We start from the raw sequence: 26,470 nt of genomic DNA, 5'->3' as shown, positions 1-26,470 counted from the left end.
GTGGGTCCCACAAAAATTGTTTTTTAGGAATGCCCATTCCTTACTCAAGGTCTCAGAGTTTTAATAAACTAAACCCCACAATATGGCAACCCCTTAAGAAAGCAATGAATCATTCTCCCTTTGGAATGAGATCCAATGCACCTTCGTCCTACCCTACCAACACTTGTTTTAGTACCATCACTGCCAGCAAAGCCACTTAGAGGAACATAACCTGCAAACCTTGTCCAGGCTCTTCTTCCTTGCTAGCAACAATGCTCCAGACCAACATCAAACTCTAGCAAAAGCCCCAGCTGATGAAAACCAACAACCTGCAGAGCCACTTAAATCTTGACATTAACAATAGTTGTCTCTTGATGGCGGGGTTATTGATGATTGGTCTTTTTTTTTACTTTTCTATATCACCTAAGTTCTGGGCAATGGTATGAATTACTTTAATAATCAGCAAAGAGGAGGATGTTAACAAAGCTGAACTTGTTAAAAATGAGGTGAAGGAAAAAAAAACAAATCTAATAAATAAATCCCTTGTCAGTATTTAGACTGCGATCTAATGAATGCTCATAGGATATGCTCAGAAGTTTGAAGTTTGCTTATTACAGTTTAATTTCATATTTAAGGATGATAGATTAGAATCAGAGAACCTGAACCACCCGCAGACTCGGCTAGCCTGAGTCTGCATTTCAGAGGAAAATGGAAAGGGCAGAGGAGCTACCAGCCCTGGCCTACCTTGGCTACAGATACAAACCTTAGAAGCCTTAAGAGAGTCCCAGCCACTTATCCTGGCTCCATCTATCCACCCGACACACAATCCAGCCCTGCCTTGTGGAATCACATGATCTAAAATCCAGCCCTCCCACAACAATAGCTTTGTCAATGAGTATTTCCTTCCTTCCTTCCTTTCTATTTAACTTATTTATTTGCTTTTTTGAATACATAACACATTAAAAATTTTAAAGGTTCAAAAGGGTAAAAATAAGAACTCTTCTTCCCTGAGAAATGGAAAACTTTTCAATTTATGCTTTTTATAAGGCTTCAATTTTTTAACCATCGCTATTCAGGTGGTATATACTGGTATAGCATACTAGTACGTATCTGTTCTGACTGGCCAGGACCAGTGCTGTGCCAGTTGTTAGTTATTTTGAGGAGCACCCCTACAATGGGAATTTATTCCTCATGCCAAACCAAATAAAAACTTGGTTACCTTCCCTAGGGAAAACACTAGTTTCTTGTGAGTCTTTCCAAAAATATTCTATGAAGAGAAATGTAAATATATATAAATATTCATTCCCTATCCCTCATATACAGATGGTGGTACATCTTATCTAATTTGGCTCCTTGCTTTTTCATTCTACATATATCAGGGAAATAATGCCAATAATTTAGGCTCTATGCTTTATATTATCTCAGAGCATAAAGGAGTAATTAGAAGACAGCAAAACAAGGTCCCAAGTTTTCAACTCCTCATAGACAATTTTAAACTTCCATAATTCCTTGAAGTAGGCCCTATGGTTTTCAAGCATCCAAAAGAGCCTTTCCCTCAAGTAATCTTTTACCTCCTGGCCTAAAGCCAAAGTTCTCAAGCCACTAAACTCCTGGGAACAGAGTGGCTGACTCTGGGCAGGGGAACCAGGGGGACATCTGCTATGTCTACAATGCAGATTATGACTGCATACCCTGTGATAAGTTTCCCAGCGGCAGCCCCACAGAACTCCCTCTGGGGCCTCACATGCAGCCAACCCCAAGCTGTCCTTGTTATCTGTCCCAAACATGCTTTTCCTCCAGCAGTCCCAATCACATTGAAGACAAACTGTTCTTCTGGCTACTGGTCTTTCCTCCCTCTACCAAATACTCACCTCACCTTCCCACACCCAGTCCAGTCAATTGCCAAGTCCTATCAAATTCTGTGTTTCACTTCTCCTCTCTCCATCCCTGATCTCCCCAATGCACCCAGGACACTCATCTCCTAAACCTGTGTCCTTACCTCTAGCCCAATTTCCACTCAAATGTACCAGACATGGCTTTCAAATTAGTATTTCTAAGTATTTCTATCACAGAATATATTTGGAAAGACACACAAGAAACTAGTAACACTGGTTTCCCCTGGGGAATAAAGTTTCTGATCACATGCCTTCTCTGTGCCAAAAGGCCAGAAATATCAAAAGTCCACATTCAGCTAACCTGGTCCTAACCAAGATTTTCAATCCTGTGCTCCGGTTTCCTCTTCGTCTTCTACTCCCCAGCTCTGGTCAAACCAAGGCTCTCTGCCTCTATCTCATATTGGCCTCCAGGCCCCTGCTTGTACCACTTCCTCTGCCTTTAGGGTCCCAAATCTCCTCATCGAGGACCACATTTCCCTATTAAGATATTAAGGGCTGCCTTTCCACTCCATTTTCTGAACTGCCCTAGCACTGTGGTCTGATTTTATGATATGACAACGGGCACACATATACTGCATCCTCTTTTTCTTTTTTTAATGTACATCTTGGTTTTTTTCATGAAAAACCAAAGCAATGTTCACATTTTTTCCTTTTAACATTTACATCATTAATTACTCAGGCATGAGTGCTTTATGTGTGTTTATGTGTGCATGTGCATGTAAATAAAGTTTGTCCTGAACCACTTGCAGGTAAGCTACTGATCATTGTATCATAGCCCTTTACATGTAAATATTTGTGTGTATTTTCTAATAGAGATACTCTTGGGGCTTCTCCCTGGCTGAGTCTGTAGAGCATGCAACTCCAATCCCAGAATTGTGAGTTTGAAACCCATACTGGGTATGTAGAGGTTACTTAAAAATAAAATCTTTAGGGGCGAGGTGCCTGGGTGTCTCAGTCGGTTAAGCATCCGACTCTTGATTTTAGCTCATGTCATGATCTCAGGGTCATGACATCGAGCCTCACTTTGGGCTCCAGGCTGGGCATGGAGACTACTTAGGATTCGCTCACTCCCTCTCCCTCTGCCCCTCCTTCTCTCTCTCTCTCTCTCAATACAATTTAAAATTTAAAAAAATAAAATCTTAAAAAAAAAAGAAATATTTTTACAAAACCAGAGTTATCAATTTCATAAACATATTGATACAATTTTTTAAAAAGATTTTACTTATTTATGCATGAGAGACACACACACACACACACAGAGAGGCAGAGACACAGGCAGTGGGAGAAGCAGGCTCCCTGCTGGGAGCCCGATGTGGGACTCAATCCCGGGTTTCCAGGATCACACCCTGGGCTGAAGGCAGCACTAAACCGCTGAGCCACCGGGGCTGCCCTGATACAATATTTGTAGCTATTCTGCTATGCTCCATATTCCAATTTTGCCAGTTGACCTAATAATATCCTTTTGAGCATTTTCCCCATCTAGTATAGGATCTACTCCAGAGTCAGGTAATGTCTTGTTAGTCATTACTACTCTGTACTCTATATTTGTAAGGCATATAAAGAAATCAGTTTACCTTGGTGGAATACTCTTTTGGACAGCCCATGTTTACATCAATACCAGCCACATCATTTTCCCTGGAAAAACATGAAGTAGAAAAGATAATAAATATCCAACTTGAGGAGAGAATTTAGAGTCAAAGGCATGGATCTGTGCTCATAAACCTCTTCCCATGTTCCTGGCCATATTAAACATACCAACCCTCAGAGACAGAAGGTGAAAAGCTGGTCTCTGAGGGCAGCCTGGGTGGCTCAATGGTTTAGCGCCTGCCTTCAGCCCAGGGTGTGATCCTGGAAACCCGGGATCGAGTCCCACCTCGGGCTCCCCACAGGGAGCCTGCTTCTCCCTCTGCCTGTGTCTCTGTCTCTTTCTCTCTGTGTCTCTCATGAATAAATAAATAAAATATTTAAAAAAAAAGAACTGGTCTCTGAAAGGTAGAACTGCCTTCCTTGAGCAGAGTTCAAGAGGAAGAGCATATTGCGCTCAAACATCTACAATGGGCTAGTTGTAGAGGACTTTGCTACTTGGGAATTATATCAGATAATCCAAATACCAAGTGACGGCCACACTGAATTTGATCTCAGAGTTCCAGTTCTGATTGGGGTAGTACAAGCTATTTGTCAACACATAGAGCCCTTTCCAGAACACTGGTTCTAGGAGAAGTTACAAGACTGCCTTTGTTTGCTGGGCTATACGGTTGGCTTATTCCAACGATTTTGTGGCAAGGACCCTTAGCCCATCTTCTGGTATGTAGACAGTTAACAATCTGTAGCTAATGCCTAAGTTCCTTCTCACCATCATTTCACTTAATAATAATAACTAACATTAATTACTCACTATGTGCCACATTACTGTGAAGACATTTATGTGCATTATTTCATCTACCGTCACCTATAAAGACAGAGGTAGGTAGTACTATTGATCTCATTTCATAGATAAGGAAACTAAGTTCCCTTGGTTAAAGTATGATTAGGCAACTTATCTAAGATCAAATAACCCTTGGGAGGGTGCTCAGCCCCTGGAATCTCAGCAAGCAGCAACTCAGAATTCCAACCCAGGTCTGCCTAACTCTAAAGCCCATCTCCTAACCACGTACTCTCCTGCCTTCATTAATCTAGGCAGCAGTAAACCTTATCTACACTTCATGAGCCTCAAAATGTTAGGGCTCATAGTCATAAGAAACCCTGGAAAGGGAGCTTCATGAATAAATACTAAAAAATAGTTGCCTGAACAGAGGTTATCTGGAATCTGGGTACTGTTGGTACACATGAGTCCCAGGCCAGCCCTCAGATGCCAAAAACAGAGAAAAACAAAAAACAACAGAGACTCTTAATTTGGAAAGAGAAGGTAAAGAGCTAAGAGACAAAAGGATGGTCACCTCCAAGGTCACCAAAACAGTAAAATTTCACAGCCCATAGGAGAGGAAAAGGCAGTCCCAAAGACAGAACTTACACAAGTTTAGCCACAGCAAGGGCTCGATCTGCATCTGAGGTCCCCTGGGAACAAAAGAGACTGCATCAATCACCATCCCTGACACAAGTATACATGCACAGATGCATAGACAAACACATCTATGCACTCCATGTGCACGCACACTTCAGCAAGTAGAGTCTGCCTGTCATCCTCTTAAACAGCCAGGCCATTGGACTAGCTCACTATCAGAGGTAAAAATTGGACCTGGAAGGCCTAGAAAACGTCCTCAATGCTGTGATTATTTTCTAATACAAAAAAAAGTTGACAAAATTATATAGTGAACATATATTCATATACTCACCACTTATATTCTACAATTAATATTTTTGCTATATTTGCTTTATCATATGTCTACCCATTGTTAAGTTTAAAAACTTAAACATCTGGGGCAGCCTGGGTGGCTCAGCAGTTTAGCGCCTGCCTTCAGCCCAAGGCGTGATCCTGGAGTCCCAGGATCGAGTCTCACGTCGGGCTCCCTGCATGGAGCCTGCTTCACCCTTTGCCTGTGTCTCTGCCTCTCTCTGTCTGTCTGTCTCTCTCTCTCTCTCTCTCTCTCTCTGTGTGTCTCTCATGAATAAATAAATAAAATCTTTAAAATAAATAAAATAAAATAAGATAAAAATAAAAACTTAAACGTCATACAGAACCTATTTGTGAAAAAGTGAGAGAAGAGTGCTATGGAGTCATTACAAGCCAAACATAAATCAACTAGTCTTGAGGAAACCTAATTTTCTTTCTATGGGAAGTATATACAGACTATACAAAAACAAAGAACATGAACTGAATAACCAATCCTAGCAGGTAAAAATATATAAGTCATGCCAAAAAAACAATTCCAACAGCTAAGGAAATTATATTTGACACTGGAGGCATGTAACAGAGTACTCTAACTTGACTTCCTTAAACTCTCTCTGACAACATAAACACTCATGAACAAATCTTTGAAAAACATTAAAGCAGTCTCAGGAAACCACTACTATGCAACAGAGCCCAGGCATTTAAGGATGCATAACCCTTGGGAGGGTGCTCAGCCCCTGGAATCTCATACCATCTGGAAAACAACCCTGCTCTGCTCTCTTTCGCAGGTGCGGAAGACGACTCGTTCATCAGGGGCGACAAAGTCCACTGTGCTGAGCACCTCTGCAAGAAAACACAAACACACAGGGCCACCCAATGAAGAAGCAAGTTCAACCTAGCCTAATCCCTGGGAGAAAACACAGCAAAAAAATCACTCTGAAGGGGAGAAATGGATGCTGGAAATACATAATTCTTTAAAGAAATCAGTGAGCACCTGGAAGCTTCTGAGGTGCTAATGATGGTCTATTCCTCGATCTAGGGGATGGTTAGTTACAGCTGGCTGCTTTACAGTTATTTGTTATACTGCATGCTTGTGTTTTATGCACTTCCTTGGTGTAGTATTTACATTTTGTAATTTTTAAAAGACTGGAAAAAAATGTGCATACATGGAACCTTGTCTATGTTTTAGCCTTGGCCCAAATTTTCCCAGATGTCACTCTGAAGTTCAGTAAAGTTGCTGTTTCTTAATTATTTACCATGTACTGTGAGTGGAGATTCACTCTATTACAGTCAACCCTCATTATGTGTACTTACGTACTTCCAAATTTGCCTGATTGCTAAAATGTATCTGTAACCCCAAAATCAATACTCATGGCATTTTCATGGTCATTCACAGACTAATATAGAACTGCAAAAAAAGTCAGTCCCCTGATGTGTGCATTTCCAGCTAAGGTCTTATACTGTAAATAAGTGTCCTTATGGCGGTATATTTAACGTCACATATTTCTGCATTTGTGGGCCTTTTGTTAATTCCGCTGTTGAAAATGGCCCCAAGCACAGTGCTAAAGTGTTATCTCGTGCTCCAAAGCACAAGAAGGCTCAGAGATGCCTTACAGAGAAAATACACGTTAAACAACCTCTGTTCAAACATGAAATTAGAGAACTGAAGTCTGTGAGTTCAATGTTAAAATAGAAACACATATAAAACAAGGTTATGTACTGATGTTAGTGAAAATGCTGTGACCAGATGCTTGCACAAACTTAATCCTGTATTTCCCCTAAAAGCAATGGTTCAGTATTTGCTAATTTGTTGTTCGATGCAACCTAATAGAACATAATTGTTGTAAATAATAAGAATTTTATATGCTGCTCAAAATACAGCTCTATAGTAGGTACTACCATTATTAGCTCTCAAAGATGACGGGCACATCAAAGAGATCCAATGTGGCAGACGGGAGATTATGCCTACCTTGTGCATTTATTTTGAGAAATGAATGAGATCTTTAATACACGTAAGGCATTTCCAGAAATGGAAGCAGTTATTATCAACTCAGCGCTAAACAGATTAGGTTAAAAACGTAGGGTAAAGGTGATGACATGTTGGGAGAGGCAATTGAAGTAAATTCCAACAGCGCAGGCTTTTAACTAGCAAAGAAGTCTGAGAGAAGAACTGCAAAAACTTACTGTGTTTATACAGCTTTATTTTTAACAGCAAAATACTGGAAACTCCCATTAAAACACTGATGAAATCAAGTCTGACATAATTATCTACAGGTACTGACATGGGGAAAGGTTCTAGTAAAAAAGTAAGGGGCAAAACTTGCAGAGCATGATCCCAAGGGAAAGCATATACAGAAACATTCTCTATTTTTACATACATGCTTTACTAAACGTGTAAAAAATATATATTATTCCTCCTCATGATTACCTCTTCAAATATGAAATTATGGGCATTTTCATTTTCTAGGCTATATGGTTCTGTAAAAATGAAATTTTTGTAACAAAAAAATAGAAATCTAAAACAAAGACATAATGAGTCACAACTTCTGATATTAAGATTTCAAAAATGGGTATACATTTCAAAAACCTCAAACAATACCACAACTCTAATCAAAACAGAATCAGCTTCATCAATAAAACATAAGCAAAACCACAATTTAGCACAACCACTTCTATCTGCAAAGTACTTACATGTACCTTATCTTATTTGATTTTCACTTCAACCATATGATTTAAGTAAAGCAGGGGTTTTGATTTTCATCTTAACAGCTGAAGAAATGGAGGCAGAGAAGTCATTGTGACTTGCCCAAAGTCACACAGCTAGGGAGTAGCAGAGTCAGGAACAATGCTGAAGCTGGCCAAGCCCAAGGCTTTTAGGGTCCCTCCTCTACTATGAAACCTGTCACTGTCTATGCCAGCAAGCCTGTGGGTGGAAGGTATTCTCAGCCTATTTTATATTTGGTCTTTGTCAGGGTCTCTGGAGAGTAGTGACTGCTGTCAAAGGAGGACACTATCCACAAAATGACACAGCCAGGCAAGGAGCACACTGGCAGGACACTGTCACTCCACGCAAGGGCAGGAGTAGTTGGTGCTGCTTGGGCCTGACCAGGTGCCACACAATCCTGGGATCAGAACTGTACTCACCATTGACAACTCTCTTGCACTGAAGCATCTTGAGGTCAATCAGCTCCTGCAGAGGAATCAGAGGGCACTTATCAGTGCTGGTCATGTAGGTCCTGGGCCCAGGGGGAGGGACCTTCACTGGAGGTCGCTAATGGGAGGGTGGTCACTCAGCCTGTTATCCTACTACTAACAACAAATCATGGCTTTTGGGAAATGTAACACTGATATCCTCACCTAAACATGGCAAGCAGGAGCCTGAGTGAGCTACCCTCGGTCAGCTGTTCCTCCCAGTGGCTGTGAAGACATCGGGGGCCTAGGAAGGATGAGCTACTCAGGGAGCCAGAGATAAGACAATAGCCCAGATTATGGACACCTGGACACTCTCCCCACCTACTCACCTCAGTTCCAGTCCATCCCCTCAAAGACCCTCCTACCTCATCCCCACACAAACAGCAGACAGTGTTGGGCTCCCAGGAAATGTCCAAGGACAAAAGTGGGACCAGTGAATAAAAGCAGAGGGAGGAAGCCTTGAGATCAGTTCTAAAACTCCTGCCCAACATGGGTCACACTGTGTGGAAACAAAAGGGGTGAGCTCTTTGACTCTGGACATCTTCAAACTGACTTAGGAAAGAAAAGAGAAAGAGGTTTCTTCAAAATCAGGATCATGAAAATGAAGGGAAAGCTCCTGTCTCCTGAAGGACTAAGATCCTCTGCCTCTTGGTAGGAGACAACTGTTCTGCTTTGTTCAGTGATCATTTCAACAAATGTGTAAGATAAAACCTGCCACACTGCCCAGAAGCTCATACCAAGGGGTTCTGCAGGTCCAGAAAAATGGAGAGGAAACTCTGCCCCCTGGTATCCATCGCCATACTGACTACCTATGAGCCTCAGCAAGTCACAACTCCAGCCAGGTGGGCACAATACTGTCAATATCTCATGGGAGTATGCAAAGCTAAAGTGGCCAAAGGGCACCTATGGCTTCCCCACATACTCATCATCTGAGTTAGTACACACATAGGCGTTTCTCTGGCTATTCTCTCTCTATGTTGCATTCAGGTCATCAAGTACCCGATGTCCACCAGTCCTGGCCAAACAAATCACCACCACCAAGCAGTTATGGATATGTGGCTGGCAAGAGTCCGTGTAGTGTCTCAAGGGATGGACAGAGCCCAACACAGAGTCCCTGGAGCCAGGATCTTAGTTGCAGGGGCAGGCCAAAAAGGCAAGTGGGAAAGTGGGCAGAGCATCAAATGGCCTGTGCTCATAAAAAGAAGCTTTGCAGGCAGGCTGAACTTCAGCCAGAAATGAGCAGGAGACAGCAAGGCAAGCCTTTGCTGAAGCCCCAGCCCTGCCAGATCTAACTTGTCCTCCTCAGGATTCCCAAACGCCCCTCCTCCAAGTCCACATTTGCTACTTCATCAAATGCTAGCTATACATACCTCAGTCATACCTTTACATTAGACTATACCCCCTGAGGAGGATCCTGTGATCACACAAAGGTAGGCCTTGAGGACCCAGGCCAGGTAGCCTGAGCCACAAGAGGAGGAATTAAGGCAAAATGGCCCTTGAAATGTCTTGTTTTCTTTTCAGTCTCCCCACCACACCAAAGGAGCCTGTGGGGCCTGGATGCCGTTTCATTCATCACCAGCATCTAGCATGTTGCAAGTGCTCACGAAACATCTGCCAGAACCTCTTCAAGACCTTGTATGCAGCAGATGTTCAACTGTTTAAGCGGAGAAATTAAATTGTCACCAAAAAAACCACAAGTGTGTCTGCTCAACACGCACCCTCAACACCACTGTTCGTCAATTTTATTCATTTTAGTTAGTTCTGGGATAAAATGGAACCTCCTGGTTTTTTCACTATATTTCCTTAATTAAGTGAAAACAAACATCGTTTTTCCTAGTGGTAGTTTATGATCAGTGAATCTTCAGAGCAAACTGCCTTTTTTTTTTGTTCTTTTTTTTTGTTTTTTTTTCCAAACTGCCTTTTACATCTATACAAGTTGCAGGAAAAAAATCTATTCTTTGTCAAATTGTATATTGAGTTTTTCTGAGTTACCTACCACAAATACTTTTCTTCTATTACTACCACTTCCTCAATTGTTTTTTTAACCTATGCTCTACTTTTTTTTTTCTAGTTTTGAGATATAGTTGACATATAATATTATGTTACTTTCAGGTATACAACAGTGGTTCAAACAATTCTATACTTTATGAAATGCTCACCACAAGAAATGTAGTTACCATGTATCATCAAACAAAGTTATTACAGTATTATTGACAATATTCCCTAAGCTTTACTTTTTTTTTAAAGATTTTATTTATTTATTCATGAAAGACACAGAGAGAGAAAAGCAGAGACATAGGCAGAGGGAGAAGCAGGCTCCAGGCAGAGAGCCTGATGTGGGACTCGATCTTGAGATCACAGATCACACCCTGAGCGAGGGGCAGGTGCTCAACTGCTGAGCCACCCAGGCGTCCCAGTGCTTTTCAATCCTATAACTTATTCATATTATAACTACAAGTCTGTACCTCTTAAACTCCTTTGCCTACTTCACTCATCCCCTAACTTCCTCCCCTCTGGCAACCACTAGTTTGTTCTCTGTATTTATGAGTTTGTTTCTCTTTTTTGTTGTTGTTTTTTATTTGCTTTGCTTTTTAGATTCCACAGGTAGTAAGATCAGACAGTATTTGTCTTTCTCTGTTGACTATTTTACTTAGCATAATACCCTCTAGGTCTATCCACGTTGTTACAAACCTTAATTTCTATCATACATAACATTCTATTTTTATAGGAAAGATCACCCTAACTTGGCCATGAACAGTACCTTTTACTTCCTAAGTATATATCCATTATATAGTGAAGAACATAATCTTGGGGCACCTGGGTGGCTCATTGGTTGAGCGACTGCCTTTGGCTCGGGACATGGTCCCAGGGTCCTAGAATCAAGACTCACATTGGGCTCCCTACTTCTCCCTCTCCCTCTGCCTATAGTTCCTCCTGCTTGTGCGCTCTCTCTCTCTCTCTCTCTCTGTCAAATAAATAGATAAAATCTATAAATAAATAAATAAATAAATAAATAAATAAATAAATAAATAAATAAAATAATCTCAATTGTTTTTTCCTCTTCTTAAAAATAATTTTTTTAAGATCTATTTATTCATGAGAGACAGAGAGAGAGGAGGCAGAGACATAGGCAGAGGGAGAAGCAGGCTCTTCACAGGAGCCCGATGTGGAACTCGATCCTGGATCCCGGGATCATGACCTCAGCCAAAGGCAGCCGCCCAACCACTGAGCCACCCAGTCGCCCCATTCTTTTTAAAAATAATTTAGATTTTGTTAAAATAGTCCTCTTGTAATATTTTTTAAAGATTTATTTATTTATTTATTTATTTGAGAGAGACAGAGAGAGAGAGCACGCATGCATGAGCATGAGCAGGGGCAAAGGGAGAGAAGACGACTCCTGCTGAGCAAGGAGTCCAATGCAGGGCTTGATCCCAGGACTCTGGGATCATGACCTGAGCCAAAGGCAGTCACTTAACCAACTGAGCCACCCAGGCATCCCAAAACTAATTTAGATTTTAACTTGCCTGAAAATTATGGCCATTTATAAGTCATTTTTTCTTCAAATGAGTACCCAATGTTCTGAACAACATTTTTTTTTTTAAAAAAAAAGTAGCCTCCATTGCTCAATGTGGAGCTTGAACTCAAAACCCTGAGATCAAAAGTCACATGGTCTACCGACTAAGCCAGCCAGGCACCCCACAACATTTAGTTTTAAAATGCCTTAGGGGCACTTGGGTGGCTCAATATAGTTAAACATCAGACTTTTTTTTTTTTTTAGTATTTTATTTATTTATTCCTGAGAGACACAGAGAGAGAGAGGCTGAGACACAGGCAGAGGGAGAAGCAGGTTCCCAGCAGGGAGCCCTGTGTGGGACTTGATCCTGGGACCCCAGGATCACAACCTGAGCCAAAGGCAGACGCTCAACCACTGAGCCACCCAGGTGCCCCTAACATCAGACTCTTGATCTCAGCTTAGGTCTTGAAAGTAGAATATTTCTGAAAGTAGAATATTGATTTCCAGGGACTTGGGAAGGGAGAAATCGGGGAGATTTGCTAACAGATATGAGGTTTCTTTTTGGTGTGATGAAAATATTCAATAGTTTATTGTGGTGATGGATGGACAATTCTGTAAATATACCAAAAGGCACCAAATTATACAGTTTGAATTGGTGAATGATGTGGCATATGAATCATATCTCAGTAAAGGTGTTAAAAGGGGAGTCTGCCTGGTTTAGACAATAGACCATGAGGCTCTTAATCTTGCATTTGTAAGTTCAAACCCCATGTTAAATGTAGAGATTACGTAAAAATAAAATCTTTTTTTTTTAAGATTTTATTTATTTGAGACAGGAAAAGCACGAGTGGGGGGAGGAGTGGAGGGAAAGGAAGAAGCAGATTCCCTGCTAAGCACAAACTAGCCCCAGGGCTCAATCCCAGGACCAAAGGATCAGGACCTAAGCCAAAGGCAGACAGACACATAACCAACTGAGCTACCCAGATGCCCCTAAAAATAAAATCTTTATTTAGCTATTTTTTAAAAGATTTATTTATTCATGAGAGAGACACACACACAGAGACAGAGACATAGGCAGAGGGAGAAGCAGGTTCCCTCTCTGGAGCCTGATGCGGGACTCAATCCCAGGACCCCGGGATCACGACCTGAGCCAAAGGCAGCCACTCAACCCCTGAGCCACCCAAGTGTCCCAAATAAAACATTGGGGGGAAAAAAAGATGTTAAAATAATGCTTAGAAGAACAATTTTGGGTCAATTGACAAAATTAGAACATAGAAGGTAGATTTTTAAAAAGTACCGTATCAATATTAAGTTAATCAAAGATGATGCCTATATCATAATTGAATAGAAGAAAGACTTAATTCTGGGAAAATATCAGTGAAGTACTTGAGAAGTAAGAAATCATACTGCATGAAACTTACTCTCAAATAGTTAAGGAGAAAAAAAAATAGTTAAGGAGAACACATGAAACTAACGTAACATTGTGTGTCAACTGTACTTCAATTTTTAAAAATTAGTTAAGGAGAAAATATATATACATTAGATAGAGCACAAATGATAAAACAAATCAAACAAAAATGTTGACCATTGGTCAATATGGGTACAGATAGATGCTCTCTGTTCATTCCTGCAACTTTTCTTTTTTTTTCCTGTAACTTTTCAATAAATTTTTCCCTTTTAAAAAATTTTTTACTGAGGTATAAACATATAGCAACTTTTCCATAAATATGAATTATTTTTTAAGCCATTCTGGGGAAAGGACTTAAATAAAAATTTCTCCAAAGATGATACACTGACACTCAACAAGCATATGCACATACTCAGCATTGCTAATCACCAGAGATATGCAAATTAAAACCACAATGAGCTATCACCTTTCACCCATTAGGATGGCTGCTATAGAAAGAAAGAAAGAAAGAAAGAAAGAAAGAAAGAAAGAAAGAAAGAAAGAAACAAACAAAGAAAGAAAGAGAGAAAGAGAAGAAAGAGAAGAAAGAGAAGAAAAGGAAGAAAGAGAAGAAAGAAAGAAAGAAAGAAAGAAAGAAAGAAAGAAAGAAAGAAAGAAAGAAAGAAAGAAAGAAAGAAAAACGAATGAACAGAACTGGTGTTAGCAAGGATGTGGAGAAATTGTGCACTGTTGGTAGAATTGTAAAGTGGTGTAACTGCTAGGGAGAATAGTCTAGAGTTTCCTCCAAAAATGAAAAACAGGGCAGCCTCAGGTGGCTCAGCGGTTTACCACTGCCTTCAGCCCCAGGTATGATCCTGGAGACCGGGCGTGATCCTGGAGACGCCGGCTCGAGTCCCACCATGTCCCATGTCCCATGTCGGGCTCCCTGCATGGAGCCTGCTTCTCCCTCTGCCTGTGTCTCTGCCTCTCTCTCTCTCTCTCTCTCTGCCTCTCTCTCTCTGTCTCTCTGTGTCTCTAATAAATAAATAAAATCTTAAAAAAAAAACCCAAAAATGAAAAACAGAACTACCACCTGATCTAGCAATCCTACTTGAGGATATATATACCCAAAAGAATTGAAAGCAAGATCTCAAAGAGGTATTTGCATACCTATGTTCATAGCAGCACTATTCAAAATAACCAAAAGGTGGAAGTACCCAAATGTCCATCAACAGGTGAATGTATAAACAGAATGGGGCATATACATACAATGGAATATCATTCAGCTAAAAAATGAAGGAAACCCTGCCACATACTACAACATAGATGAACCTTGAGGATACTATGCTAAGCGAAACAAGCCAGTCACAAAAAGACAAATATCACATGCTTCCACTTCTATGAGGTATCTAAAGTAGTCAAATTCATAGAAACAGAAAATAGAAGAGTGGTTACCAGGGGTTGGAGAGATGGGGTAAGGGGGAGTTGTTTCACAGATAGAGAGTTTCAGTTGTGCACAAAGAAAAGATTCTAGAGATTTGTTTCACAACTGAACACTACCAAAGTGCACATTCAAAAATGTTTAAGATGGTAAATTTTATGTTATGTGTTTTTTACCACACACACACAAAAAAAATTTAAGTGCCCATTCTGGAAATCAGGGCCTCTTAAGAACACCACCTCCTCCCTTGATCTTGCTTAGTAAAAGGTTTAAGTCTAACAGGTAGGTGTCCTCTCACAGTTTAAGGGACTGGAGTCCCCTTATAATAAGGAATAGATAGGAACACCTGGGTGGCTCAGTGGTTGAGCGTCCGCCTTCAGCTCAGGGAGTGATCCAGGGGTTCCAGGATTGAGTCCCACATCGGGCTCATCGGGAGCATGCCTCTCCCTCTGCCTATGTCTCTGCCTCTCTCTCTGTATCTCCCATGAATAAATAAATAAAATCTTTAAAAAAAAAAAAAGGAATCGATAAATGACATCTGAGGAACTCTTGGAAAACCCCTAACAATAAGGCAGACCTTAGTTTCAGTTGTGCACAAAGAAAAGATTCTAGAGATCTAACTCCCTTGACTCCCTCGACTTCTGCTGAGCTAGTTCATCCTTTCTTCACTTCCAGCTGCTGAGGGCTTTGCAGAGCTTTTGAGGAGGTACATGCATGCCTGGTATGTCGTAGACCCTATATGCTGGTCCTATTAGGTGGGTGGGATGGTTTAACTAAATCCACAGTTGTGCCACTTCATGTGAACCCAGGAAGATTGATCATCCAGGCAGCGGGCCTGTAGAGCAACGCTGGATCCACCAGGGGGCACCAGGCACCATACTGTGCCATGTCTAGTATTTGGCCCAGTCCCTGGCCACCTACCCATGCTAAGGGTCCACTGACCAGCCTGCCTCTGCTCTTCATAGGGGTTAGGCTTGGGTAGAAGGTCGAGGTGTCCTCTGGCAGAGGCCGGTTTGTTCATAAGCCATATTGATTCTCCCAAAGTAAATGCCCATCAAACATGCCAAAGAGGGCATCACAAGCAACAAAACAACAGTTGAGTTCTCTGGGACTTGATCTTTTTGGTCTCCGTTCCTTAGGCTCTGAGTCCACAAGTCCTCACAGTCCTTCCTCCCAATCTTCTTCTACGTCCAAGAGGTTTTTCTGGAGGGCGAGAAGGGGGCTGGCTAAGAAGGGCTATCCCTGGGACGCCTGGGTGGCCCAGTGGTTAAGTATCTGCCTTTGGCGCAGGGCATGATCCCGGTGTAGGGATCAAGTCTCACTGGATTCCCTGTGAAGGGCCTGCTTCCCTCTCTGTCTATATTTCTGCCTCTCTCTGTGGGTCTCTCATGAATAAATAAATAAAATCTAAAAAAAAAAAAGAAAGAAAAAGAAGAAAGAAAGAAAGAAAGAAAGAAAGAAAGAAAGAAAGAAAGAAAGAAAGAAAGAAAGAAAGGAAGGAAGGAAGGAAGGAAGGAAGGAAGGAAGGAAGGAAGGAAGGAAGGAAGGAAAGAAGGAAGGAAGGAAGGAAGGAAGGAAGGAAGGAAGGAAGGAAGGAAGGAAGGAAGAAAGAAAGAAAGAAAGAAAGAAAGAAAGAAAGAAAGAAAGAAAGAAAGAAAGAAAGAAGAAAGAAAGAAAGAAAGAAAGAAAGGAAAGGAAGGGAAGGAAGGGAAGGAAGGGAAGGAAGGGAAGGAAGGGAAGGAAGGGAAGGAAGGGAAGGAAGGGAAGGAAGGGAAGGAAGGGAAGGAAGGGAAGGAAGGGAAGGAAGGGAAGGAAGGGAAGGAAGGGAAGGAAGGGAAGGAAGGGAAGGAAGGAAAGAAAGGAAAGAAAGGAAAGAAAGGAAAGAAAGGAAAGAAAGGAAAGAAAGGAAAGAAAGGAAAGAAAGGAAAGAAAGGAAAGAAAGGAAAGGAAAGGAAAGGAAAGGAAAGGAAAGGAAGGCTAACCCTAACCCACAGCTGACCACTTGGGGGCCTGAGTAGTGGCTCCAAGGATGAGTGACCAGAAAAATAATGCTCAGTGCACTATCACATTCCCTCGGGACTGGCCTCTGGACACAGGTTCCTTCCTGCCCTGGGGATATTCCGACAGCCTGGAAAGCTTATGGATGCCCAACTCTCATTTCTTGGACCTCCTTGACTCTATTTCAACAACCCCCTTAGAAGTCAGGTTCTATGCCCGTGACCCTAAACTCGGGAACCTCCCTTTCTGACTCCCACATTTGGACAACACATAGCCCCTCTCTCCCATTTCACCTTGCTAGCACCCTAGCTGGCTCTGCCTCTGCCCAGCTGTAGATACTGACATGCCAATCTGCAGCCACGGGCATCTGTCTGCCAGGCTTTGCAGCTCTCGTTCCCATAAAGCTAAAAACCAGCATGACTATGCATACCTAACGGCCAGGCAAATCTCCCAGTGCCCATTCCCCATAGGAATGGGACCAAAATGCCCTCACTTTCTTTCCTCAGGTCCCCATCCCACTCCTGCCACCTTCATCACCGACAGAAGATTGGCTTTCCATGTCTTGTAAAACAAGCCACTCAGGCAAAATCCCTTGGTTTCCCTGCCTTCCACGGTTCTCCCACTCTCCTCCCTGCCCTATCTTGGAGGCAGATCCCACCACCTCATCTAGAATCCTGTCCCTCGGGGATCCCTGGGTGGCTCAGCAGTTCAGTGCCTGCCTTTGGCCCAGGACATGATCCTGGACTCCTGGGATTGAGTCCCGCGTCGGGCTCCCGGCATGGAGCCTGCTTCTCCCTCTGCCTGTGTCTCTGCCCCTCTCTCTCTCTCTCTCTATCATGAATAAATAAATAAAATCTTAAAAAAAAAAAAAAAAAAGAATCCTGCCCCTCCAAGTCCAGCCCCTACCCACCCCACAGTGATCTGCCAAATCTTCAGGCCTCCCCTCACTGCTAAGAGCTTTCTCTTATGTTGCAAACATGCAAGTCACCCAGAAACAACTCCCTTCACCATCTCCCCTACTTGCGTGTACTCTTTGCCTCCCTTCACCTCTCGAATTCCTGAAGGGTAGTGGGCAGCTCTGTTTCTCTTTCCTCATTTCCTGCTCCTTCCACAATGTTGCCCCAACAAGTCCTCATCTCTGTCACAGCTGTCCTCCAATCACCTGGTTTTCAAATCAAACACCTTTTTGGTCTTTTTGCAAATTGGATTTCTCTGCATCATCTGTCACATTTGACAAACCTGACTTTTGCCTTCTCTGACACACATTCTTAATTTGCCTATTCTTCTCACTCCTACATTTTTTTTTAATTTTAAGTAGGCTCCACCCCAACGTGGGGCTTGAACTCACAACCCCAGGACCAAAAGTCACATGTTCTACTGACTGAGCCAGCCAGGTGCCCCATTCTTTCACTTTTCTATCATAAATTACTTACCTGTCCCCCCACATATAAACATCCAGTATATTGGAGTGTATTTTTCCCAAGTTCCCTCTTAAGCCCTCCCTTCTCTCTACATCAGTGGCTATCTATCTATCTATCTATCTATCTATTTATTTGGCAGATAGAGAGAGAGCACAAGCAGAGGGCGCAGTAGAGGGGAAGGAGAAGCAGGCTTCCCACTGAGCAGGGAGCCTGACATAGGGTTCAACATGGGGCTCAATCCCAGGACCTTGGGATCATGACCTGAGCTGAAGGCAGACACTTAACCAACTGAGCCACCCAGGCACCCCTCAGAGGCTTTCTTCTTAACTGAAGTTTTTATTTTGAAATAATTGGAGGTTCATATGCAGTTGTAAGAATGTGAGCTCCAAGGGGCGCCTGGGTAGCTCAATCAGTTAAGCATCAGACTCTTGATCTTAGCTCAGTTCGTGAATTCAAGCCACTGTCAGGCTCCTTGCTGGGCATGGAGCCTACTTTAAAAAAGAGAAAGAGGGGGGCAGCCCTGGTGGCTCAGCGGTTTAGCGCCACCTTCGGCCCAGGGCCTGAATCTGGAGACCCAGGATGGAGTTGCACATCAGGCTCCCCTCATGGAGCCTGCTTCTCCCTCTGCCTGTGTCTCTGCTTCTCTCTCTCTCTCTCTCTCTCTCGAATAAATAAATAAAATCTTAAAAAAATAAAAATAAAAAAGAGAGAGAGAGAGGGCAGCCCGGGTGGCTCAGTGGTTTGGTGCCGCCTTCAGCCCAGGGTGTGATCCTGGAGACCCAGGATCGAGTCCCATGTCGGGGTCCCTGCATGGAGCCTGCTTCTCCCTCTGCCTGTGTCTCTGCCTCTCTCTCTCTCTCTCTCTCTCTCTCTCATGAATAAATAAATTTAAAACATCTTTAAAATTTAAAAAAAGAGAGAGAGAGAGAATAGGAGCTCCTATGTACTGTTTGCCCACCTTCCCCAATGGTAACATCTTACAAAATATAGTATAATATTACAACCAGGATATTGACACTGATACAGTTAAGACACAGAAACATCAACACCAGAATCCCTTGTGCTGTCCTTTTATAGCCACAGTCCCCATCCACCACCAGTGCCTCTGAAAGACAGAAATATCTGAAGCATTTGAATGGCTTCTTCTTACTTCTCACACACACTAGGGAGACACATTGGTACTGGAGATGGTGGGGAGCTCTCCAGATAATTCTTTTATATGCCCAGCTGAAAAACACTGCTCACACCCCCACACTATCCAATATCAGCTATTCTTGTAATGCTATTTTTCCTGGAAAATACTTTTTTAAGATTTTATTTATTTATTTGACAAAGAAAAAGAGAGTAAGCACAAGCAAGGGGAGCAGGAAAGGGTGAGGGGAGAAGCAGCCTCTCCACCAATCAGGAAGCCCAATGCAGGGCCTGATTCCAGACATTTAACGGACTGAGCCACCCAGACACCCTGAAAATGCTTTTTAAACCTGGGTCTCAAGTCCTACTGTTCTCCACAGCAGCCAGGATGTAGGCAACTCACTAGCTACTACTACTAGAAAATCCTGTGGCTCCCCAAACCAACCCTATCCAGCTTCCCTAGCCTGAATCTGGTCCTTTTCATCCTCCTCCTAACCATGAGGTAATTCAGTCATGCACTGAACATCTATTAACTCCTACAGAGGCCAGGGCAGTGACCTGACATGACACTCATCCAACTATCCAGCCCAGGAATCCCACAATGCCTCCATGCTGCCTGGCCTCCTGGCCCTGAACAGGGCCCAGAGAATTCACAAGTGTCATACATATTTGCCTTCAGTGAGGACCTGTGAAGTGAGTGCCCATTCTCTCTCCCAACTCCTGGCCACTTCAACTCACAGATTAGGAGGCTGCACTGGTGAAAAAGTCCTCCAGGAAAATTAGGAGCCTCTTACCTCACAGTACACAATGTCCGCTCCATAGTCCAGGGCCAGCAGCCGCATGGGGAGAGTGCCTACCCGAACCATAGGGGCTAAGATGAGTTTGTTGTGGTAGCACAGTGAGAGGCTGTGCTCAATCATTCCTCCTCTGCTGAAGCCTGCAGAAAAGGAAAACAAGAGTTAGAAATTCAAATAAAGAAAATCTCTTCTGTTAGATAGGTTTTTCTTCTTCTTTCCAATACATAAGACTTTGTTTTCCTTTTCTCTGACCATAAAAATAATGCACGCTTATTCATTCATTGAAAGAATATTTATTAGGTGTCTAGTCTGTGCCAGTCACTGTCCTAGTTTTGGGGATACATTACAAAACAAAACAGACAAAAATTCCTGTTCTAACAGAGCTTTTATTCTAGCAGGAAAACAAAGGCAAAAAAAAAAATACATAATAAATAAATGATACAGTATGTTGGAAAATTAGTAATGCTAGAGAGTAAAAAACAGCAAGAAGTGGGGTGCCTGGGTGGTTCTATTGGTTAAGCATCTGCCTTCGGCTCAGGTCATGATCCCAGGGTCCTGGGATCAAGCCTCATGTTGGGCTCCCTACTCAGCAGGGAGCTTGCTTCTCCCTCTCCCTCTGCCTGCCACTCCACTTACTTGTGGTCCCTCTCTTTCTGTCAAATGAACAAATAAAAATATTTTACAAAAGAAAAAAAAACAGCAAGGAGAAAGGAAGATTGAAAACACCAGGGATGGATTAAAATTTCTTTCCATTTCATTGAGATGTGATTGACATACAGTATATTAGTTTAAGGTGTACAACATAACGATTTGATATATGTGTATGCTACAAAATGAGTACCGCAATAACTTAACATCTATTACCTCATATATTAATAATTTTAAAAATAATAATAATTTTTGTCTTGTGATGATGATGACCTACTATTAGTAGGGTGCTTGAATGGGTCAGTAGGTTGGGTGTTTGACTCTTGATTTTGGCTCAGGTCATGATCTCAGGGTTGTGGGACAGAGTTCTGTGATGAGCTCAGCTCACAGAGTCTGCTTGGGATTCTTTCCCCCTTGCTGCTCCCTCCTGCTCGCTCTCTCTCTCTCTCATTAAGTAAGTAAGTAAGTAAGTAAGTAAATAAATAAATAAATAAATAAATAAATAAAATCTTTATTAAAAAAGATCTATTCTTAGCAACTTTTAAATACACAATATTGTCAACTATAGTTGCTATGCTGTATATCACATCCTCAGAAGATATTTATCTTCTAGCTGGAAGTTCATATCTATTTTTTCCTTTTTTGAGAGAGAAAGAGAGAGAGAAGGGGGCAGGGTGAAGAAGAGGATGAGAGACAAGAGGACTCCATGCTGAATGTAGAGCCTGACACGGGGCTCAATCACATGACCCTGAGACCATGACCTGAGCTAAAATCAAGAGTTAGACATTTAACCAACTAAGCCACTCAGGTGCCCTAGAAGTTACTATCTTCTGACCACCTTCACCCACTTACCTCATACTCCCAGCAGGAAAAATATAAATAAATGGTATACTAATGGTATATTTTACATTAAAATATAAAAATATGTGAAAATATTTACATTAAAATATAAAAGTTTAAATAAGGAAACCAAGATAGGCTTCAATGGGAAGGTAACATTAAAGCTAAGACTTGAGTTGGTCAAGTTGGTATCTAGTAGAAGAATATACAGCAGAAGAAACAGCTTCCCTGATGTGTTAGAGGAACAGTGAGGAGGCCAATGTGGTTGGAACACAAAGAGGAGAAGAGAGAGTAATGAAAGTCAGATACACGATATCACAGCAGTAAGCAGATAGGACACAGTGTCAGATCCCATACGGACTCGAAGTACACTCCGTGGACTTTTTCAGCTCTTCACAAAACAGAAGCCAGTAAAGGACTTTAAGTAGAGAAGTAGCATGACTGAACATGTTTTCTCATGATCACAGTGATTACTCTAGAACAAGCAATTGGTTAGGGGCCAGAGTAAACACAGGGAGACCAAGTACAAGGCTCTTTGATAACCAACATAAGAGACGATGGTGGCTTGGCATGCCTGGGTAGCTCAGCAGTTGAGCATCTGCCTTCAACTCCAGGTGTGATCCTGGGGTCTGGGGATCGAGTTCTGCTTTGGGCTCCCTGCGGGTAGCCTGCTTCTCCCTCTGCCTATGTCTCTGCCTCTCTCTCTTTGTCTCTCATGAATAAATAAGTAAAATCTTAAAAAAAAAAAAAAAAAAAAAGATGATGGTGGCTCAGGCCAGGAAGCTGGTAGTAGAGGTAGTGAGAAGTGGTCACATCCTAAATATATACTTTGAAGTAAAGCCAACAGGAGTAAAAAGAAAAAAATCAAAATTCCATATCCCAGAGAAAACTGTTAATATTTACTTATGCTGAGCAAATATGGACCCCCCTAAAAAGTCACAAACCTAGCTAGCCAATGTTCTATTCTGCTCAGTTACTAACAATGTCTCCATTTTCTCTTTACTATTTAGCCCATTCCGGCTGGTGCCCTCCTCTACCATTCTACTAAAACTGCTCTGATTAAAGTCACCAATTACCTGGAAGTTGGGCAATCAACCACACACACACTTGTCCACAATCTGGTTTCACTAACAGTACAGTGACATGGTTGAGCCTCCCCTCTTCTTGACCTCTCCCCTCCCTAGGCTTCCCTGACCCCACACTTTCCTGGTTTTTCTCCCACCCCTCTGTCTTGCTTCTCAGCATCTTTGCTGGTTCCACCTCCTCAACTCACATGTTGAGTTTCCTCCTTAGTCTTGGGCCCTCTTCTCTTCTAATTCCACACATTCTCCGATGTAAATGTATTCACTCCCATGGCTTACAATATTGGTAATATACTGGTGATCTCTTTTTTTTTTAAGATTTTATTTATTTATTCATAGAGACATAGAGAGAGAGAGAGAGGCAGAGACACAGGCAGAGGGAGAAGCAGGCCCCATGCAGGGAACCCGATGTGGGACTCGATCCCGGGTCTCCAGGATCACACCCTGGGCTGCAGGCGGGCTAAACCGCTGCACCACCACGGCTGCCCATACTGGTGATCTCTAAAGGTATCTTATACCAACTGCTCAATATACATCCCCACCTGGGTATCTTAAGGACATCTTATAAGAAACATGCACAAAACAAAAATCTTGATCTGATCTGCCTTCCTAAGCTGCCTCTTCTGTCTTCATTAATTCATTCAACAGACATTTATTGAGCCCCTATAATATGCCAAGCACTGGTTGGCACTAGAGATAAAATGCAGAGGAGGAAGTCGAGTAGAAAAAGAGGGTTATAGAAAGAGAACTTACAAATACTTGGGAAATTAAACCACATACAGTGCTATGAAGGACATGAGGTTTTGGGAATCTGTGTCAGCAGGAAAGGGACAGATAGAGGTTGAGAAGGGCTTCCCTTAAGAAATAATTGTTTCATTTTATTTTATTTTATTTTATTTATTTATTTTATTTATTTTAGAAAGACAGCGAGCACAAGGGGTCAAGAGGGGAAGTACAGAGGGGGTGGGAGAAGGAGGGGGAAAGAATCTCAGACTCCACATGAGCACAGAGCCTGACATAGGGCTTGATCTCATAACCCCGAAATTAAGACCTGGGCCACAATCAAGAATCAGATGCTTAACTGACTGAGCCACCTAGGCATCCAATAAATAATTTCTGATTCAAGATCCCAAGGGAGTGAAGGTGTTAATCAGGCCAATACAGGTAGAGAAAAGGTTTCCCATTTCAGCAACTAACACCTCCATTCACCCAGTTACTCATCCTTAATCCATATTCCCCACATTCAATCTATCACTAACTCCTTCTGAAACAGCCTTCAAAATATAACTAATCCATCGGCTTGGCTCCATATCTAGTGCCACCACTGTGCACAAAGCCCAGTCATCTAATGGCTCTCCCCAAATCTAATCTTACCTCCTCCTATCCTTTCTTTTTAAAAAAGATTTTTTTAATTTTTTTTAGATTTTATTTATTTATTCATGAGAGACACAGAGAGAGAGGGGCAAAGACAGAGGCAGAGGCAGAAGCAGGCTCCACGCAGGGAGCCCGATGTGGGACTTGATCCTGGGTCTCCAGGACCACGCCCTGGGCCGAAGGCAGGCACTAAACCACTGAATCACTGGAGCTGCCCAAGATTTTACTTATTTATTTAAGAGAGAGAGAGAGAGAAAGCAAGAGACAGAGCATGAACAGAGGGGGAGGGGTGAAGGGGGAGGGAGAAGCAGACTCTCCAATGCACTGAGCCGTGCATTAGGCTCAAACCTGGGACTCCAGAATCACGACTTGGGCCCTTGAGCCGAAGGCAGATACTAAACCGATTGAGCCATCTAGGCGCCCCTCCTATCCTTTTTCTGTTCGATACTGCATGGGTTTTGAAAAAGACAACTCTGGGGGATCCCTGGGTGGCGCAGCGGTTTGGCGCCTGCCTTTGGCCCAGGGCGTGATCCTGGTGACCCGGGATCGAATCCCACATCGGGCTTCTGGTGCATGGAGCCTGCTTCTCCCTCTGCCTATGTCTCTGCCGCTCTCTCTTTCTCTCTCTGTGACTATCATAAATAAATAAAAATTAAAAAAAAAAGACAACTCTGATAATACCACTTCCTTGTTTATATCCTTCAGTGGTTTCCCACTCAGTTTAGGGATAACTCCCAAACCCTTCTGATGGCCCATCAAGCCCTGCACGACCTGTCCCTGTTCACATCTCCAGCTCATCTTTTTTTTTTTTTTTTTTTTAAATTTTTATTTATTTTTTTTAATTTTTTTTATTTATTTATGATAGTCACAGAGAGAGAGAGAGAGAGGCAGAGACATAGGCAGAGGGAGAAGCAGGCTCCATGCACCGAGAGCCCGACGTGGGATTCGATCCCGGGTCTCCAGGATCGCGCCCTGGGCCAAAGGCAGGCGCTAAACCGCTGCGCCACCCAGGGATCCCCTCTCCAGCTCATCTTAAGCCTCTCTTCCACTCATTCTCCTTGCTCTGGCCCCCTGGCCTTCTTTGAAAGTCTCCTACACTAAGCTCTCTGCAACCTGGGGCCCATGCACTTGCAGTCCTCTCTGTCTAGAACACTCTCCTGGACTCAATCATACACACCCACACTAAGGTCCTCTTTACCTTGAACGTCCCCTTTTTGGAGACATTTCCCTACCAGACCATCTAACTTCAGGTCCCTAGTCACATGCTCTCACAACACTTTGTTCTTCCTTATAGTTCAGTTACAATCCATGTGTCCACACTTACTTGTGTGGTCTCTCGTTTATCCCCCATCTCCTGCTCTAGATCACCAGGACAACAAGTCCCACAAAGACAGGAACATGGCTACCTAGTTCACTGCCAGGTTTCTAGCCCTGAGCCAGGGCTTGGCCCTTAGCAGCAGCTTCGAAAGGAAGGCGTGACCAAACACTTACTCTGTGGTGGCTGAGGACACCCTCTTGTTGGGACATTGGTCCAGGGACTCCCTCTGGTGCATGCCAGCAGGGCCTGACAGGGCCTGCCTCCAAGAAGGCTCCTCTCAAAGAAGCTAGGCTGTCCCCACCCTTTCCCAGTTCCCATCACAACCATTCACCCAGCCCTAAAATCACACCCAGATCACCATTTTAGTCACACAAACTGAGACAATCTCTCTACCATTCCTTTAAGGGCTGGTCTTCTCTATGACAGTTTGATGACCTTCTCAGTAGCCTTAACTTCAGTTTCATGGATACAAAAATCCCAACAATTATAATGCTTTTTGATTAAAGATAACACTATTCAAGGAAAACAACAAACTGGACTGGAAAAAAACCTTCCCAGCAGCCCGGGTGGCTCAGTGGTTTAGCACCGCCTTTAGCCCAGGGCCTGATCCTGGAGACCTGGGATCGAGTCCCATATTGGGCTCCCTGCAGGGAGCCTGCTTCTCCTTCTGCCTGTGTCACTGCCTCTCCCCCTCTCTGTCTCTCGTGAATAAATAAATAAAATCTTTAAAAAAGAAAAAAAAAAACTTCCCAGTCCCTTCCACATAAATTTTCCTGGAGACTATGATATTGCTTAAAAAACAATTTCTTTAAAATTAAATTTAGGGGGATCCCTGGGTGGCGTAGCGGTTTGGCGCCTGCCTTTGGCCCAGGGCGCGATCCTGGAGACCCAGGATCAAATCCCACGTCGGGCTCCCGGTGCATGGAGCCTGCCTCTCTCTCTGCCTGTGTCTCTGCCTCTCTCTCTCTCTCTCTGTGAGACTATCATAAATAAATAAAAATTAAAAAAATAAATAAATAAAAATAAAATTAAATTAAATTTAGGGATCCCTGGGTGGCTCAGCAATTTGGCCCCTGCCTTCAGCCCAGGGCCTGATCCTGGAGACCTGGGATCGAGTCCCATGTC

General features: G+C 42.8%; 1 protein-coding gene across 11 annotated transcripts in view; it reads right to left on the bottom strand.

Annotated features, from left to right (window-relative positions):
• The window catches only part of DUS2 (dihydrouridine synthase 2), a 50,545-nt gene that overhangs the window by 17,172 nt on the left and 6,903 nt on the right, over positions 1-26,470 (bottom strand). For 6 of the 11 annotated variants that reach the window (XM_077887745.1, XM_077887768.1, XM_077887771.1 and 3 more), the window contains 5 exons: positions 20,081-20,223; positions 8,347-8,392; positions 5,954-6,045; positions 4,885-4,928; positions 3,449-3,509 (listed from right to left, as the gene is read on the bottom strand). In XM_077887745.1, the coding sequence (XP_077743871.1) occupies positions 3,449-3,509; positions 4,885-4,928; positions 5,954-6,045; positions 8,347-8,392; positions 20,081-20,206 (369 nt within the window). In that variant the 5' untranslated portion in view covers positions 20,207-20,223. Of the gene's footprint in view, positions 1-3,448; positions 3,510-4,884; positions 4,929-5,953; positions 6,046-8,346; positions 8,393-8,559; positions 8,585-9,764; positions 10,049-15,657; positions 15,940-20,080; positions 20,224-26,470 lie in introns of those variants that run through there. The other 5 variants (XM_077887797.1, XM_077887813.1, XM_077887776.1 and 2 more) reach the window with 4 other exon arrangements.

This window comes from Canis aureus, chromosome 3 (assembly GCF_053574225.1).
Source record: "Canis aureus isolate CA01 chromosome 3, VMU_Caureus_v.1.0, whole genome shotgun sequence".
NCBI lineage: Eukaryota > Metazoa > Chordata > Mammalia > Carnivora > Canidae > Canis > Canis aureus.
The sequence above is the reverse complement of the archived record's forward strand: the minus strand, read 5'-3'. Positions and strand labels throughout refer to the sequence as shown.